A 15,006-nucleotide genomic window follows, 5' to 3' on the forward strand; every position below is an offset into this window, starting at 1 on the left:
TGTTATATTTTTATTATATTATTATTCGTCACCTTACCTAGCCTGTATGGTGAAAAGAGCGAATTGACGTTGACATACAGGGTGAGCAATATCTGGTTTTCAAAATCAAACGTTAATACAGGAAAATAACGTTAATTTGGATAATATTTTCAGTAAAACAACATGTTAACCCTTGTCCCTTATAAATTGGCAAAATCATGTTAAATGTGAGGGACGTCAGTTTATCGATATGATACTTTTACTGTACTGTCAGCTCCAAAATTTCTGGCAATGACTGACGGATTTGAGGTCAGAAAACAACCCCGGATTACACACACACGGTGAGAAGTTACCTTTCCCCCCCATTACACATCCTGGGGTGGAACTTGAGCGGAAGTTTATATACTTATTAATATGACTTATTATGTAATATTCATCTTGTGTCACTTCTGTATTTCCATAATATTTGTTTTGACCGTGTTTGTAGTCGTGGAGTGGACATTTACGAGTTTTGGAGGGGATCGTGAACGCAACACTCGACTGCTGTACTTCGGTGAAGTCGCATCTGTCAACAGACTTCAACAGGGTCCCTCCGTGGCCCCGCGCGGGTCGAGCGGCGTGTGGAAGCTGGTGTTTCTACCGCGAGTGTGAGTCTTCTCGGCGTGTCGGGGGAAAGGGAGACATGCTGAGTGTCGGAGGTGTGAATAAAGCAGAGGGCAGACATGGAAACCCGCGAGACGTCAGCGCTGGACAGGCCCGCGGCGGAGCTGACGGTCATGGACGTGTACGACGCAGCGGCGGTGCTCGCACATGAGTTTGAGCGGGTCATCGACAGGTTCGGCTGCGAGTCTCTGGTCGGGGTCGTGCCCAAAGTGGTGCGGGTGCTGGAGCTGCTGGAGGCGCTGGTGAGCCGCGGAGCCGCCGCACAGGAGGCCGAGGAGCTGCGGGGGGAGCTGGAGAGGCTGAGGCGGGAGAGGAGCGACAAGTGTGAACAGGAGAGGAAACACCAGAAGGTGCGTGCGCGTGCGTGTTTGTGTGTTTGTGCGCGTGTTTGCGTGTGTGTGTGTGTGTGCGCGTCTCAACTTGTCGAAGTGACCTTCATGTGTCCTATTTGCGTGTTCTGTGCACTTTGTTGTCACTGTATACATGTGTGTTGTGATTTGTGTGTTTCCATTTTCAAGCTATGTAACTGTAGCTACTGTAGCTGATATATATTTTGACATCTCAAAATTGCTCTTTTTGTCTTTCCAGCAGTAAAAAAAACCCTCCAAACATTGAGATTAGTATATTCCATTGGACAGGGGCAGTAAAGAATCTCATGCAATACTACTTTACTCATTATAAGGATCAGGAAACAATCGATTCATTTGTGAAATGCCTTACTTACTTGTCACGTTGCTTCATCTCTTATTTACAGCACAGCCCCACCAGACTGAAACATTCTAACAAACTGCAAAGAATGATGACAAAACCAAATTACAGTGACATTATTCTAAGTATATGTTCAAGTTGGCACATTTTGAGTCTGAAGTGAAGTGTTGTTGATTTCCTGATGCCCTCGTGCTCACACAGCTGTATGGATCACAAGTACACGGTGTGTGTGACTTGACTGTGTTGTTGTTTCTCTTCCGTGTCTGTGCTCAGGAGTTGGAGCTGGTGGACGACGTATGGAGAGGAGAAGTCCAGGACCTGCTCTCTCAAATCACTCGGCTCCAGGCGGAGAACAAGAGGCTGCTAGTGAGCATCTCTCCCAAAGAGTCACCTGTCACCCAGGAAGACCTGCAGAAACAGGAAGGTGGGTGGTCTGCACCACTGGTTCTTAACCAGGGTTTGACAGAGTCATTCTTGGAGCCCGAACCAATTGGATTTTTTGGGGCAGATACTGATATTTCGGCCGATATATACATACATACACATATACATAGGGCTGCAACTAACTATTATTTTCATTGTTGATTAATCTGTCGATTATTTTCTCGATTAATCGATTAGTTGTTTGGTCAGTATGATATTCAGTTCACTGTCATAGAGGAGCAAAGAAACCAGAAAATATTCACAGGAAAGAAGCTGAAATCAGAGAATTTCGGCTTTATTTTCCCCATAAAAACGACTTGGAACGATTAATTGATTATCAAAATAGAAGATAAAAAACTTACGGAAAGAGGAAATATAATAGTATACAAAAATTATAAATATTGAAATATGTCAAGTATGTAGTACAATAATTATAATTACGCAGCATGACACAGCATGCTTTGTAGTCCGTTGCCTATTTGATTCTTGCCATGCATGTTGTCTGTGCTCAGTACAGATTTATGTATGTTACACACATACGTTACGCAGATTTACCCCATGCAGTCACGGAATTGTACAATGTACAGTATATGCTGAATGCTTGTGTGGTGACTTGAAAGAGCTGTGAAGAGAGGCAGTCAGTAGTTTGTCAAGGAGACAATATTTGAAGCAGACTAAAATAAAGTTCTTGTGTGTGACTTGCATGGTGGCTGCAGCTATACTTATAACTAATACCTGTACCACAGCAAACACACAGACTCCTGCAAGATTTTAAAGGTTTTGTGGTTTACTCTACATGTTGAGTACTTAACATACTAACCCATACTCATAACAGATTTCAAAGGGTATCATAACATTTTAGAATGATTTGGTACAGTGTGACAGTCTATGTAATCCATCACAGTGAACCTTTTATTTCACTTGAAAAGTTACTTTATTAGAAAATGTCTCTGTGGAGTATTTCTGTAAATGTAGATTTCAGAGTCACCTGCCTGCACCTAGCATCCTTCTTACACAATGCCTATTTCTGAATTAGATTTTTTTAATATATCATACATTGTCCATTTGGAAGATTCAGAAACTGATGTGTAAACAGGCTGTCTGAAATCATGTTCAGATACAGGAAAAACTCCGACATAGCTCCTTTAATTGAGAGGATATGTTAATGGCATGCGAGTGCACATCATATTATTAGAATGTGTTATTATAATTAGCTCTGTTGTTTCTTGTGGGATTATTTTGTCTGTGCTTTTTACATCATACCTGCAGGAATGTCAGAAAAAGAAAGACAGGTGATGAAGAAGCTGGGAGACTTAGTGGATAAGCAGAGGGATGAAATACGGGCGAAAGACCATGAGCTAACACTAAAAAACGAGGATGTTGAGGCGGTAAGAATTTCGACTACATGCATCATAATTACTGGCCCCTGACAGGATATCACGTGGACAATTTTTTTGTCTTCGGAAATGGTAAAGTAAAGTATATTCCCTCAATTATAGCTCCAGATGCAGCAGCATCGGTTGATAAGGATCAACCAGGACCTTTGTCACAGGATAGGAGTGATGGAAGCCCAGGTCAAGGGCCTAATCCGGCAGAGGGCTGAGCTGGAGGCTGCAGCCCAGGCACGGCAGCAGGAGGTAGGGGCTCTGCAGCTGGAGGTCACCAGGCTGAGAAAGGAGCTCCGGGAATGGGAACTGGAGAGAGAGATCGTCGACATAGAGGAGTCCTCTCTTACAAGATCTGGGACATCGTCACCTGCATCACCGCAGATGACGGTACAAAAAAGAAAGGCTCATCTTCAGCAAAATAATGAATACTAATTGGGTGAAACTAAGTTTTGCTATAGTTCATTAGGTCTGGCAGGGTTCAAAGTGTGAAAGTGGATGTCTTGTGTCAGCTACAGCCCTCAGAAGCAGTGCCACCGAACGCCATCAAACCAAATTCAGTGTGGATGGAGTGTGGAGGGGACCCTGGCTTCCTGGCAAATTGCTTTGAGTGCGAAAATAGTCCTTCCATTCTCCCAAGGTCATCTAACAGAGGAAACGATGAGGAAGAGGGCAACAAAGATGAAGACACAACGGCTTTTTCTCTGGTAACATCTGGTTAAGCTCACCCAAATACACAGTCTTACTGTGGTTATGGGTGAGGTCCATTAAATGACAATTTCTATTGAACACAAAGCATTATATTTCTGATTATGTGTCCTCGTGTGGATCACTGTAAACTTTTTCAAGTCTCACAAGCAACATGCTTTCAGTTTACACAGAGAGATAAAGATGATTTATTTTATCAAACTGCCATGAATCTGATTTATGTAGATTTATGTAGATATAGGTGCATGTGTGTCTTTCCACACATGCGAAAGAAAAAAAACAAAGTTAAGTGAATTCCTTCTGGTACCTTTATTATCTTAGACAGTCGAAACAAGTCAATTCACCTTCACCAACAGAAACAAAGATTGTGATTGTGCCTGTAATCTGTGACCTGTTGCAGAATTTCTCTGCTACATATTTTGTTGTTAGTGTCATTTGTCCGTGCTGTGCAGAGAGAAATGGTCCGAATTTGTTTTGACTGCAGAAGGTGCCAGCTGATACAGAGCCAGAGGAGGAGGTGGACAGCCTGGAGCAGGAGTCAGACAAACCTCGCTTTACTCTGCAGGAGTTACGGGACGTCCTGCAGGAGAGGAATGAACTCAAGGCCCAAGTGTTTTTGCTACAGGAAGAGCTGGCATATTACAAAAGGTCTGTTTTTGGTAACAAGCTTTAGAGCTGACTACATTTTACAAAATGTTGATTCAAATCATAACGCTTACCCCTTCCACATCCCTCAGTGACGACTCTGACGATGACACCAGCTCCATTGTTTGTACTTCACCTCCTCCATCATGCTCCAATTCCACTGATCCGCCTGAATCCGGAATTCGACGTTTGTGAGTAATAAGTTTGACATGACACACATTTCTTGATATACAATGGTTTCAGCTCATTGCACTGTTTTGATTTCTTCTGTGACACTATGAATACAATGTGCTACCATAATGTGTCTTATGCTGCATTTTTTCCGGATATTTTCTGGACTTCATGTCTCAAAACAGCATTATTAACATCATCAGTTAACATACTCAACTGATTTTACAGGAAAACAGATATTGTGTGAGGTGTTGAAAGTGAGGTGCATTGTGTTTGAGGATCACAAAACATTACACTGAAGACAACAATGCTTCTAATGCTTTTTGTGTTTTCTCTCTAACTCTGAATTTCTCTCTCGACTCCCCCCTGCTGTGTCACCACTACCCCTTTCCTATTGGCCTCTGTGAACAGGATCTTCACTGCCATAATGCCAATGGTGGCAGCCGGTTTGCTCACAGATGATCCGACGTTGTTGCCAATCAGAAGACTTTCCTTCGTATGACTGGAAATTTTAATTATCCTCAACACCAGGTTGCATCTCTGAGTACAGTTCGCAAAGAGAAATATTTACAAGAATTGGTTTAGTTGCTGCAATACTTGGTGATTTTAAAATGAATCGGTATGGTTTATAGAGTTAAAACTGTGATGGATAAACTACTGTTGTTTTAGTGGGGTCAACTTGGTGTTAATACTTTAGCCAACTAGGTAAAATTAAGTAAAAGTGTGACACAAGTGGCTGAACCTGGGGCCTGTACTAGGAAGCAAGTTCAACATACCCGTTATCTGGTTTGACTTAACCTAACATTGACCATCCTGGATAACCTGCATTACGAAGCTGGATATCAACTGTCTCAGTCGACCCCGGGTTTTCATATCGGATTACGAGTGCGTTCATGTGGAAGAGTCGTTAATTACAACCGACATCGTCAGAACCATAAATAAAGTTTTTAATATGATACGAAAAGAAACGTTGATTCGTGCATGTCTTTTTGGTTTAAGCGACATTTAAAAGTGACATTCTACAAAGTGAAATGGAAATAATATGATCAAACAACTAAAACAGAAAAGAACCATATTTTTCTGATTGGGTGGAAGTCATGGAAAAGGCATTTGCAATGGTTTATGGGATGAGTAGTACCTTCACGCTAAAAATAAATATGTACAGTCTTGTACCTTTGCCCTTTTTGCATTTCCCAAATTTTTTGGGTGATGTTAAGATGTACTTGATCTAGTTTCTTTAAGTTATGTTTTATGACAATAAATTATTTAGGTTGTCAGACCACTTCCCCTTTTTCTTTCATATTTCTACTACAAGAACTAAACAAGCAGGTGTAGGATTGTCCTGCTTTGTTGGAGGTATGAGCTCTATCGACACTAGAACAAAAATGTTCCAACAATAATGACAATACAAAAAATAAATGTCCTAAATATCAATATCTGCTTGGTTGCATCTGTAAAACAATCTTTGTTCAGAATAAAGTAATAAAGTTCTATTTTTATTTTACTTCTTATTGTGTTACTGTCATACACTGCATCAAGTACACATTAACAAGACACATATTGTAGATATAGTGTTCATCTTTAAAACATGTTATTATTTAGTTTTGATTGCATTATTAAAACAATAACATTTATAAGAGCAATATAGATACGGCAGTATGTACAGTATATAAAAAGAGTACTATGGGTGGGATAGAAAATAGTATGCTTCTTTGCTAGATTCTCTTATTATGCCTTGGAGGGTTTTATTGCCTGACTGAGGGAGGTGAATAACTGATCTGTCGCGCTCACGTGCCTGCGCCGTGAAAAGCAGAGTAGCGGGCGACAGAGAGGGAGTTCTCTCGGTCCATAGACGATCTTTGTACTCACCTGTAGCTAGGATACTTCGCCCTCCTCTGCCGCTCACCGAGTCACGCCATTGGCGGGCGAGTGATGGGGGAAGTGCGGCCCGTCGGGAAGTTGGGAACCTTCTGCCAGTGAAAAGTCTACTTCTGCCAGGGGGGAGAAACCCAACGAAATCTCGTCAGAAGTTTAACTTTTTCGCGTCGTTCCGTCATGGAGTTCGGCGACGAGTCGTCGCCCGCGCTGGCGTTCGAGAAGGACGCGTTCGAGCTCACGGCCGAGGACGTTTATGACATTTCGTACGTGATCGGCCGCGATCTGTTGAAGATCAGCCGCACGGGAGACGAGGTGTCGGATTTGCAGTTCCGGATCGTGCGCGTGCTGGAGATGTTCGAGACCCTGGTGAACAAGTACAACCTGTCCGTGGAGGAGCTGAGGATGGAGCGGGACAACCTGAAGAGCGAACTGGACCGCATCGTGAAGGAGAGCTCCTGCGGACAGGCCACGGTGAGTGTTGTCGGTGTTGGAGTTCACATCCGCCACCAGTGGACGTTTGGAGAATCATCTTCCCCCCTCGTCTTCTGCCCCCCCTACAGCACACGGCCGGGCCGAACCAGCTGGTGGTGGACCTGACGGACCCGAACAGGCCGCGCTTCACCATGCAGGAGCTGAAGGAGGTGCTGCAGGAGAGGAACCAGCTGAAGGCGCAGCTCATGGTGGCTCAGGAGGAGCTGCAGCTGTACAAGAGGTGAGCACTTCTCATCTCCTCTCGTCCTGCCGCTCATTGAATTGTGTTTGTTGTGTCAATTCCACCCATATTCATATGCACAAGAAGATCTGGGAAACAGATACACCTTTCTATGGTGTGATCTAACACCACCGCAATTATGATCACCATAATAGCATTATTCATCCTGCTATATGATTATGTAGTACCATAGCAGTGGTGTGCTTTCCCACTGTTGTGTATCACTACACGAGAGCTTGTTTTAAAACTGATAAATGAAATCTATAAGAATGAGAGAGACGTTCCTGTTGAGACCACGTGCAGGCCTCCAGTTATGGACACACTGACTATATCATTAGTACATGTCTATAACTAACATAGACTAGAGATATTTTCTGATATTTTCTTAAAAGGACACCAATATCCCGTATTATCCTACCTTATCTTAGCTTTATCATACAGGATCGTACAGTGTCTTTGTGTAAATACAGGCACAACTAACTAATAAATTAGTTTAGTTTTAGATTAGATTCCATCGAGAATTTGACAAATAAACCACGACAATATCAGCCCCCACCATTGGGCACGCTTTTTTTGAATATCAGCAGTAAAACTGACTCACACTGACAATCCAAAGCTTAAATTTGTCTCCCATTTCATAGCTACTTTGAAACTAGAATCCATCCATCTGTTATCTTTACCGCTTTATCCTTCAAGGGTCGCGGGGGGAGACACCCTGGACAGGTCGCCATCGATCACAGGGCCAACATACAGAGACACACCATTCACTCACACTTTCACACCTATTGGTCAATTTAGAGTCTCCAATTCACCGAACCCCAATCTGCATGTCTTTGTGGGAGGAAGCTGGAGAACCAGAGAGAGAACCCACATGAAAACTCCACACAGAAAGGCCCTGGGTTTCCAAATCGGGATTTGAACCGAGCCTAACCGATACACCACCGTGCAGCCCAAAACTAGAAAGAGCATAATAAAAAGATTAAAGTGAAGAAATGAAAGAATGATGTGATAGTGTGGCTGTTTGCTTGACACCTCCTATTGATGTACAACATCTTCAACGCAAAAAATATTCTGTGAGCACTTTCCTCTAGTGATTAACCAACATTGTTTTTATTTATTTTTACCAATATTAAGAGAGCAGGGCAGCTGGTGGCTGATATATAATGCTGGTATTACGTTGTTTTTTATTTTTTGTATCTGTTGAAATACAACAATTCAATAATAACAAATGAGACACATAAACGTGTCTCTTGTGAATTCACCCCACCGTGCTCACCAACAAACACCTTAAACCAACTCTGGACCTTTTCTTTTGATCTGTTTTCATTCAGGCCAACATTTTGAAAAACTTTTATCAAGAACTGACAAACAGAATGTGTGTGTATGCGTGTGTCTGCAGACATTTCTTTGTTTATCAGCCTTGCAGGCGGAGGCATTGGCCAATACTGATTATGTCAAAATGATGAATCAGCTGACTGATTAATGGGCATTTTCACTGCTTTTTTTTTCTGCAGTGGGATTTTACCACGGGCTGAACCAGCCATGGTGGAAGTTGATCTGGAGACACCAGCGGCTACGGAGCACAGTCCAGCAACAATAAATGATGCAAAAGAGGAGAAGACGACCATAGGCAAACTGTGAGTAAAGAGGCTGGATCGCGTTACTGAACACAGAAAATGTGAATATGCACACAAAAATAGAAGTTGAGAAAGAGGAAGTGCAAAGTAATCAAAACATTTGTCTCTAGCAATGCACCATTCTTAGCTGTGCACTTCTGATGTCGAGGTTTCGAGACAATCTGCAGCAGCAACCACATGATGCTGAAGTGAGCTCAGAGGAAGATTGTTCTCACAGCCCGTCTCCTGGCTCCTAATGATATACTTGTGACCAAATGAATTCAAGCTGATGCTGAGGATGTTTGTGTGAGTGCTGAGAGGTTGGAAATTGGCTGTGTGTCTGCCAAACTGCTGTCAGTAATTACAGTCTGCGATGACTCAATGTTTTTTTTTAGTCACACCGGTTAGTTGTACCTCTATGTTCTATATTCTCCCACCATGCTGTCAAACTAACTCTGGACTTCTTCTGTTTATAGGTTTTCATTCAGGCGAAAATAATACACAAGAACTGATCGTGTAGAAGATGAACAGGATTTGTTGGGAGTTTTCGCATCATTTAACCACTTTTTATATTGAATATTTTTTACGTGTATTTGTCAACCTAACAAGCACTGTATTTTTGCACTGGTGATTTTAACCTATAATGGTTTATTGTAATAGAGTTGACGTAGTAAAAAATATATATATTTCGTGAAACGTTTGATGAAGGAATCAAAAGAAACTGGAAAGTATTATCTAGCTGCTGTTGGAGTTCATGTTGAATGCATTCACTCAAAATGAAGTTATCGATGGGCTTGAAATTAATTCTTCGCTGGGCTTCATGTAATCTAAACACACTTTGTCACTCTGAACTCAGTTGTCAAACAGAAACTTTTGAAATAATAATAAAATGTATTACATTTTGAAGAGGTTGAATATTGAATAACTTTGTTTCACACAGGTTGTACTCATCTGATTTCATATCAATATAGACAAATCGCAGCCCACAAATTACAGCATTACGTGACTTCACACAAAGTGGTAACAGCAATGGATAATTATGGTTATTTAAGTTCAGCACCAGAATGACTTCTGTTGAGATATGTTTTTATTGGATGAATTGAGCACTGTGGAGAGCAAAGATGTTCAGAATTTGTTTTGATTAAATTTTGTCTTAACGTGCTTCAAGACCAACTTAATCTAAATCTTCTTCTATGATATGTACATTTCTGTAGCGCCGGCATGCCACAGAAAACATTCAATGTGCAAAGTCCATTTATGGTCTCAGGGTAAGTAGTATTATTTTCACCAACTGTTCTGCAGAATGGTTGTAAATATCATAATGCTTCAGTAGCTTTTTACATTAAGGCTGATGGCACATAACCACAAGTCTAGGTGTGAGTTTGAGCTAAAAACTAACAAACAGTGGAAGAGGTTATCTTAGAGCGCAATAGTTCTTTTTTTTTTTTTTTTAACCTTTATCACCATCACTTATTCAACAGCTGGAATGAGAACTCAACAGTTTATTCCTCAATTTACAGCACAGGTAATAATTTACAATTGCATAATTGAATGGTCAGAATTATATTCCGTACAAAAAGGGAAACTACTTATCCAGGAGAAATACTCTTCATGCTTAAAAAGAAAAATATAAAAAATTGTTAAAAACAGTTGTTGCAAAAATACATGTTTCATAATTCGAAGCTTAAGCCTCCGTTTTAAAACAATCTTTTTTTTATACTTGATAAAAAAGTATGTGGAGGGACTGTTCGTCTATAGCATCTTTTACAAACAGGACAGCAGGGAGCACCAATTCATCTCGCATACAAACACTTGTGGTCTGAGGTTTCAGTGTTTGAGCCATGGGTGAGCCAAGATGGAGGATTTACTCCGATCACCATAGTCGTACAGCAGCTCCTCCTCTGCTTTGATGTCTCTGGAAGCAACCAAGATCAGATGAGGGGCTCCATCGATGGCGTGAAGCCGAGTCTGGCAGTTGCCAATTTTACTGTGGTTAATCAGCCGTCCAAGACGACTCGTTTCCTTTGTTGCATCTACACTGTAACACATCAGCAAATAAAGATGAAACTGTCAATAAAACACAAGACAGATACCCACACTACGAGTCAGGCAGAAAATATTATATGCAATCGTAATGGAACCTAGACGCCATGTTCATACTTGGAAACTGTTTAACTAAAAGAACAGACTTCTTTAGACAGACCAAGTCGGCGAGGGGAAGACTTTTCTAAGACAAGATGATTGTTACATGAAAGATGATCTGTGGACAAGTTCGACCCACTTACATAATAATGATGCCCAGAAAGCAGACCACTGAACAAGACATTAAATAATATTAATGTGTGAAAAATTTGCCTGTGACCCAGACAGATTCTGGGAGCTCTTTTAATTTGCTCTGCCAGACTACGGTCTGAATCCCCTCCATTGGAATGTCATTTCCCTTGGGCAGAAATTTGCCGGTCCAATCACAACTGATATGTGATAATGGGCGGAGTTGAAACCTTGACGCAGAGAGATGCGACTTTCGTCAACAACCAAGGCTGCCGCTGATGAATGTGCATTTGACTAAGGCTGGATTCAGAAAGTCCTTCCTATCCACTTCTCCTTAACCTCAGAGAGTACCTGATATTTTCAAATATCTCCCACAGAAACGGCAACACTGGTTCACAGACATTGTGGAATCATCACCGCGGGCGTCTCCTCTCTGCTCTAGACTGTTGACATTTTCCCGTCGCTCAACAAACGTTACATGATTTGTTGTCCTCACTGGTTGTTGGTTTGTCCAATAGAGTCTGGAGGCATTTGGGTCTGAGTCCGTTAGTAACGCCTCTTGGAAATCGAAAACGAATGATTTCATAGCCTGTCGTAAGTTTTGACATTTGAACTTACCAGTACGTTTTGGATTGAAACTGGAAGTAATACATGTAACAGCCCGTTTGGGGATCCAGACCATACTGGGCTTCTCTTGTTTTAGCCTCAGCTAGTTCCAGTAGGTCTCCGTGGTACTCCACAACAAACTCTCCTTTTTTGAAGTCCTTGACAGCAAACACCCCTCTTCCTTTCCCCTCCATGTGTTTGACCTGTTCACATTCAAAAGCAAAAGAGTGTGAAGCGTGTCTGGTTTTAGCAAAGATGTAGGAATCAAGAAATCTTAAGGGCTTATTTCCCAATCACAAATGCACACAGTGCAAACTCTTTGCTCCCGATTGAGCCATTAAATGTCACCTGCATTCCTTCTTCGGTGCCATTCTTTATCAGGTCATCAATGTGTCTGTGTTCTTCACTCTGTTGACAATTTGAATAATCGGGTCAAAGTTAATCTGTGTTATGGCAGAGTTGCATAATCTTTATAGACTCTCTTTCAGCCACAAAAGGAAAATAACCTTTAAAAAGGCATAAAGAAATTGATATTTTAACTTACTAACTTCAAACAAATGTAAAACCCTTTTTATAGGGAGGCCTTTTCACACAAACCTTTAATTCTGCCATAGTTTTTCTGTTACTCCGTCTGATGGGATAATAGTCTGTGACCTTCCTGTTTTGTGGAGCTTTATTTTCCACCCTGAAAACAGATATTATGATTGAGTTACAGGCTGTTTAAGGGCCTGGTCGGTTTTCTTTTGTTCTTTATTCGACTTGGCTTTGTGCACTCACTTTTTTGCTCCGAGTTTGTGACCAGTTCTACTCCGAGGTTTGGACGCCGTAACTTTGACATCTGCTGCAGACTTGACCTGATTTGTGTAAGTGGTGGGCTCCTTTTGATCAGGCTGGTCAGTACATTGCTCTCTGATCCCATGACTGCGACAAGGAATTTCAGGCTTCTGCTCTTTGGACTCGCTGCTCTCACATTTCATTTCTTTAGGTATGTCTATAATGAGGAAGACACAGAATGAAATTTACAGCCGTCTCAGTCAAGAGAGCGAAACTCTTTCAAAAACCCACAAGTCAAGTTGTGTCATATGTTACAACATCAGCAAACACAGCCCTCAATCACATGCACAGGAATTTATTTTCCTGACATACACAAGGATCTGCTGATCACACAGTGACACGGAGGAAGACCGGGAAAAAAATGGCTGAGAGATTACGTGTATTAATAATGACCAACAACAGCATTTCAAATTTGTTGATTCAAACGGTTAGAAAGGTAAATTTGATTATCACCTTTTTTCAGTTTTGACACATCAGGATTAGCTGCATCAGATTCATTTCCTTCCTGGATCAGCATGCTTGAACTGTCGCTCAGAGGGGACCTAGGTTTGCTTGGACTCCGTAGACTCTGGAAAATTTTGTGTACCTTGCCTATACAATCCTGCAAAAAGAATGATAATTTACCTTGATGAAAAGAAAGAAAGAGAAAACCCCTCTAAACAGATATATGTACATTCAGCTAAAAACTGGTATCAGTTCATCAAATCTGACAAAAGGCAAATGGAGCTCACATTTTATCAGGCTGTTAGATCTTATTCCTGCTCTGAAGCACTCAACATGCACGCGAGTTCAAGACAAATTTAGAGGCAAGCTGCACACGTTCAGAGTTGCTCTTTAAATCACTGATGTAGTTTTATTTCCCAAAAAGCAGATTGGGCCCGACAGAAAACATTGAGCAGACTGCAAGGTGATGAGATTATCCGTTAGCCTGCCACCTCCAGCTGGGAGTGGGCTTTCTGTCCATCACAACATCTCTGAGTGGCAGGTGATGCATTGGATTTGCTGAATGTATGAATGTGCTAAACCAGAGTCACCTGCACAGAAACAAAAATAAACAAACACATTTCCAGTATTATTTCTGTGGCTGCATAGATCATAAGGGGGGGATTAATATTCTACAGTTTTGGTGTATGTGCTGCTCACACACTGAAACATGCTGTGCAGTGTTTATATGGACACACTTTCTTCCTACACCTGAACACGATCCTCTGGTGAAACTCATAAAGGGGCTGCACGACCTGAGGAAAGGCTCAAGTTTGGATGACGTCGAGCACAAACAGGAAGCTCCCTGTCGTCTGTGAAGTTAATGGTCGAGGACTACACCCTTCACCAGGACCCCTGTCAGAGTCACGTTCCCCTTGCTGACTGTGGGAAGAGCTGCTGGGTGGTTTGCTGCTTGAACTCGACAATAAAAAGAAGAAGTACAACGGAACAGTAGAACGTGCCTTGTCAGTCGCTGGTTCGTTTTCCTTTGTCCCCTCCCGCGATGTGACTTTGTGTTCAACGGTGTCCTCGGGCTTTACGTCGGTTCTCTGGAAGCGTTTCTTCCCTTTATGAACATGGAAATAAAACACATGCACGCTGCTGTCACGTTTACCAAAAAAAAACCCCAACCCCGTACAGAATCCACGAGTTGCAGGCGAGTTAGACAGTAAACAGCAGCTGCGCTCGTTTCAACGACGCTGGTTACTTCTCTAATTACGCGAGGTCGCGTCGGCTGTTCGATACACATCAACTACCGCGGCGCGTAGGAGCCAAACCCTCCATCGACGTCGGCGTTGTCGAGTTTACCTTTTGCCATCTCAGTCACCAGAATAGAGTCCAAGAGCACGGGGAGTGTGTTCAACGCAGCCCCGTTTTAAATCCAGTTTCCACAACGACAAACATCGGCGCACCGCCGCGGAGTTGGACGCGGAGAGCGTGGAGGATTTAAAAACCCTGCTGCTCCTCTCATTGGCCGTTCCGTCCAGGGGGGAGGGGCACGAGCGAGACAGTAGTTTTCTCATTGGCCCCCCCCCCCCAAAAAAATACGGACCCAACAAAAAAGGCTGAGGTAGTGCTGTAAAAAAAAAAAAAAAAAGGATCAGGATTTCAGTGGGATTACTTGGATTAAACTGTTTTAAAATAATTTAATTTCAATTTGAATTGTGAAATCAATGTTTTTTTTAATAAAGGCTTGATTGGAAGTTTCTTTAGGTACACCTAGATAAGGACAGCTGTTTCTAATGTATATCACTGAGGAAAGGCTAACTAACAGAAATCTCCCAGCAGTGCAATTCATCAGCACCAAAAAACTACAGCCTCCAAAATGACTAAAAATCAACACCTCAAGTGAACAGTATAACCGTCATGAAGGCAGGATTTTCTGTAGGACTGATGCGTCTAAACTAGGTCCACCCAATAAACT

The 15,006-nt window shown here is 42.0% G+C and overlaps 3 protein-coding genes across 5 annotated transcripts; 2 read left to right on the forward strand and 1 right to left on the reverse strand.

Annotated features, from left to right (window-relative positions):
• The first annotated feature begins 508 nt into the window (after window positions 1–508).
• Window positions 509–6,186, forward strand: LOC118314034 (RILP-like protein 1). Of its 3 annotated transcripts, none has more exons than XM_035640124.2 (8): window positions 509–992; window positions 1,624–1,774; window positions 3,043–3,161; window positions 3,273–3,548; window positions 3,671–3,865; window positions 4,354–4,514; window positions 4,604–4,702; window positions 5,094–6,186. In XM_035640124.2, exons 1-8 carry the CDS (start codon window positions 702–704, stop codon window positions 5,182–5,184), a joined length of 1,383 nt encoding a protein of 460 aa, XP_035496017.2. In that variant the 5' UTR covers window positions 509–701; the 3' UTR covers window positions 5,185–6,186. The 3 variants fall into 3 exon arrangements, with proteins under 3 accessions (XP_035496017.2, XP_035496016.2, XP_035496018.2); XM_035640123.2 differs by having other exon boundaries at window positions 510–992; window positions 4,351–4,514; XM_035640125.2 differs by having other exon boundaries at window positions 510–992; window positions 3,677–3,865; window positions 4,351–4,514.
• A 373-nt stretch (window positions 6,187–6,559) lies between these two features.
• Window positions 6,560–9,794, forward strand: rilpl2 (Rab interacting lysosomal protein-like 2). The gene is made up of 4 exons (XM_035640129.1): window positions 6,560–7,031; window positions 7,121–7,272; window positions 8,787–8,909; window positions 9,365–9,794. The coding sequence occupies exons 1-4, from the start codon at window positions 6,738–6,740 to the stop codon at window positions 9,384–9,386; spliced, it is 591 nt and encodes a 196-aa protein (XP_035496022.1). The 5' UTR covers window positions 6,560–6,737; the 3' UTR covers window positions 9,387–9,794.
• Window positions 9,795–10,375: 581 nt separating this feature from the next.
• Window positions 10,376–14,549, reverse strand: LOC118314035 (N-lysine methyltransferase KMT5A-A). The gene is made up of 8 exons (XM_035640126.2): window positions 14,391–14,549; window positions 14,045–14,148; window positions 13,053–13,200; window positions 12,543–12,756; window positions 12,363–12,450; window positions 12,114–12,173; window positions 11,778–11,968; window positions 10,376–10,926 (listed from the first exon to the last, which is right to left on the reverse strand). The coding sequence occupies exons 1-8, from the start codon at window positions 14,398–14,400 to the stop codon at window positions 10,716–10,718; spliced, it is 1,026 nt and encodes a 341-aa protein (XP_035496019.1). The 5' UTR covers window positions 14,401–14,549; the 3' UTR covers window positions 10,376–10,715.
• Between the last annotated feature and the right edge of the window lie 457 nt (window positions 14,550–15,006).

Source organism: Scophthalmus maximus, chromosome 19 (genome assembly GCF_022379125.1).
Source record: "Scophthalmus maximus strain ysfricsl-2021 chromosome 19, ASM2237912v1, whole genome shotgun sequence".
NCBI classification, from domain to species: domain Eukaryota; kingdom Metazoa; phylum Chordata; class Actinopteri; order Pleuronectiformes; family Scophthalmidae; genus Scophthalmus; species Scophthalmus maximus.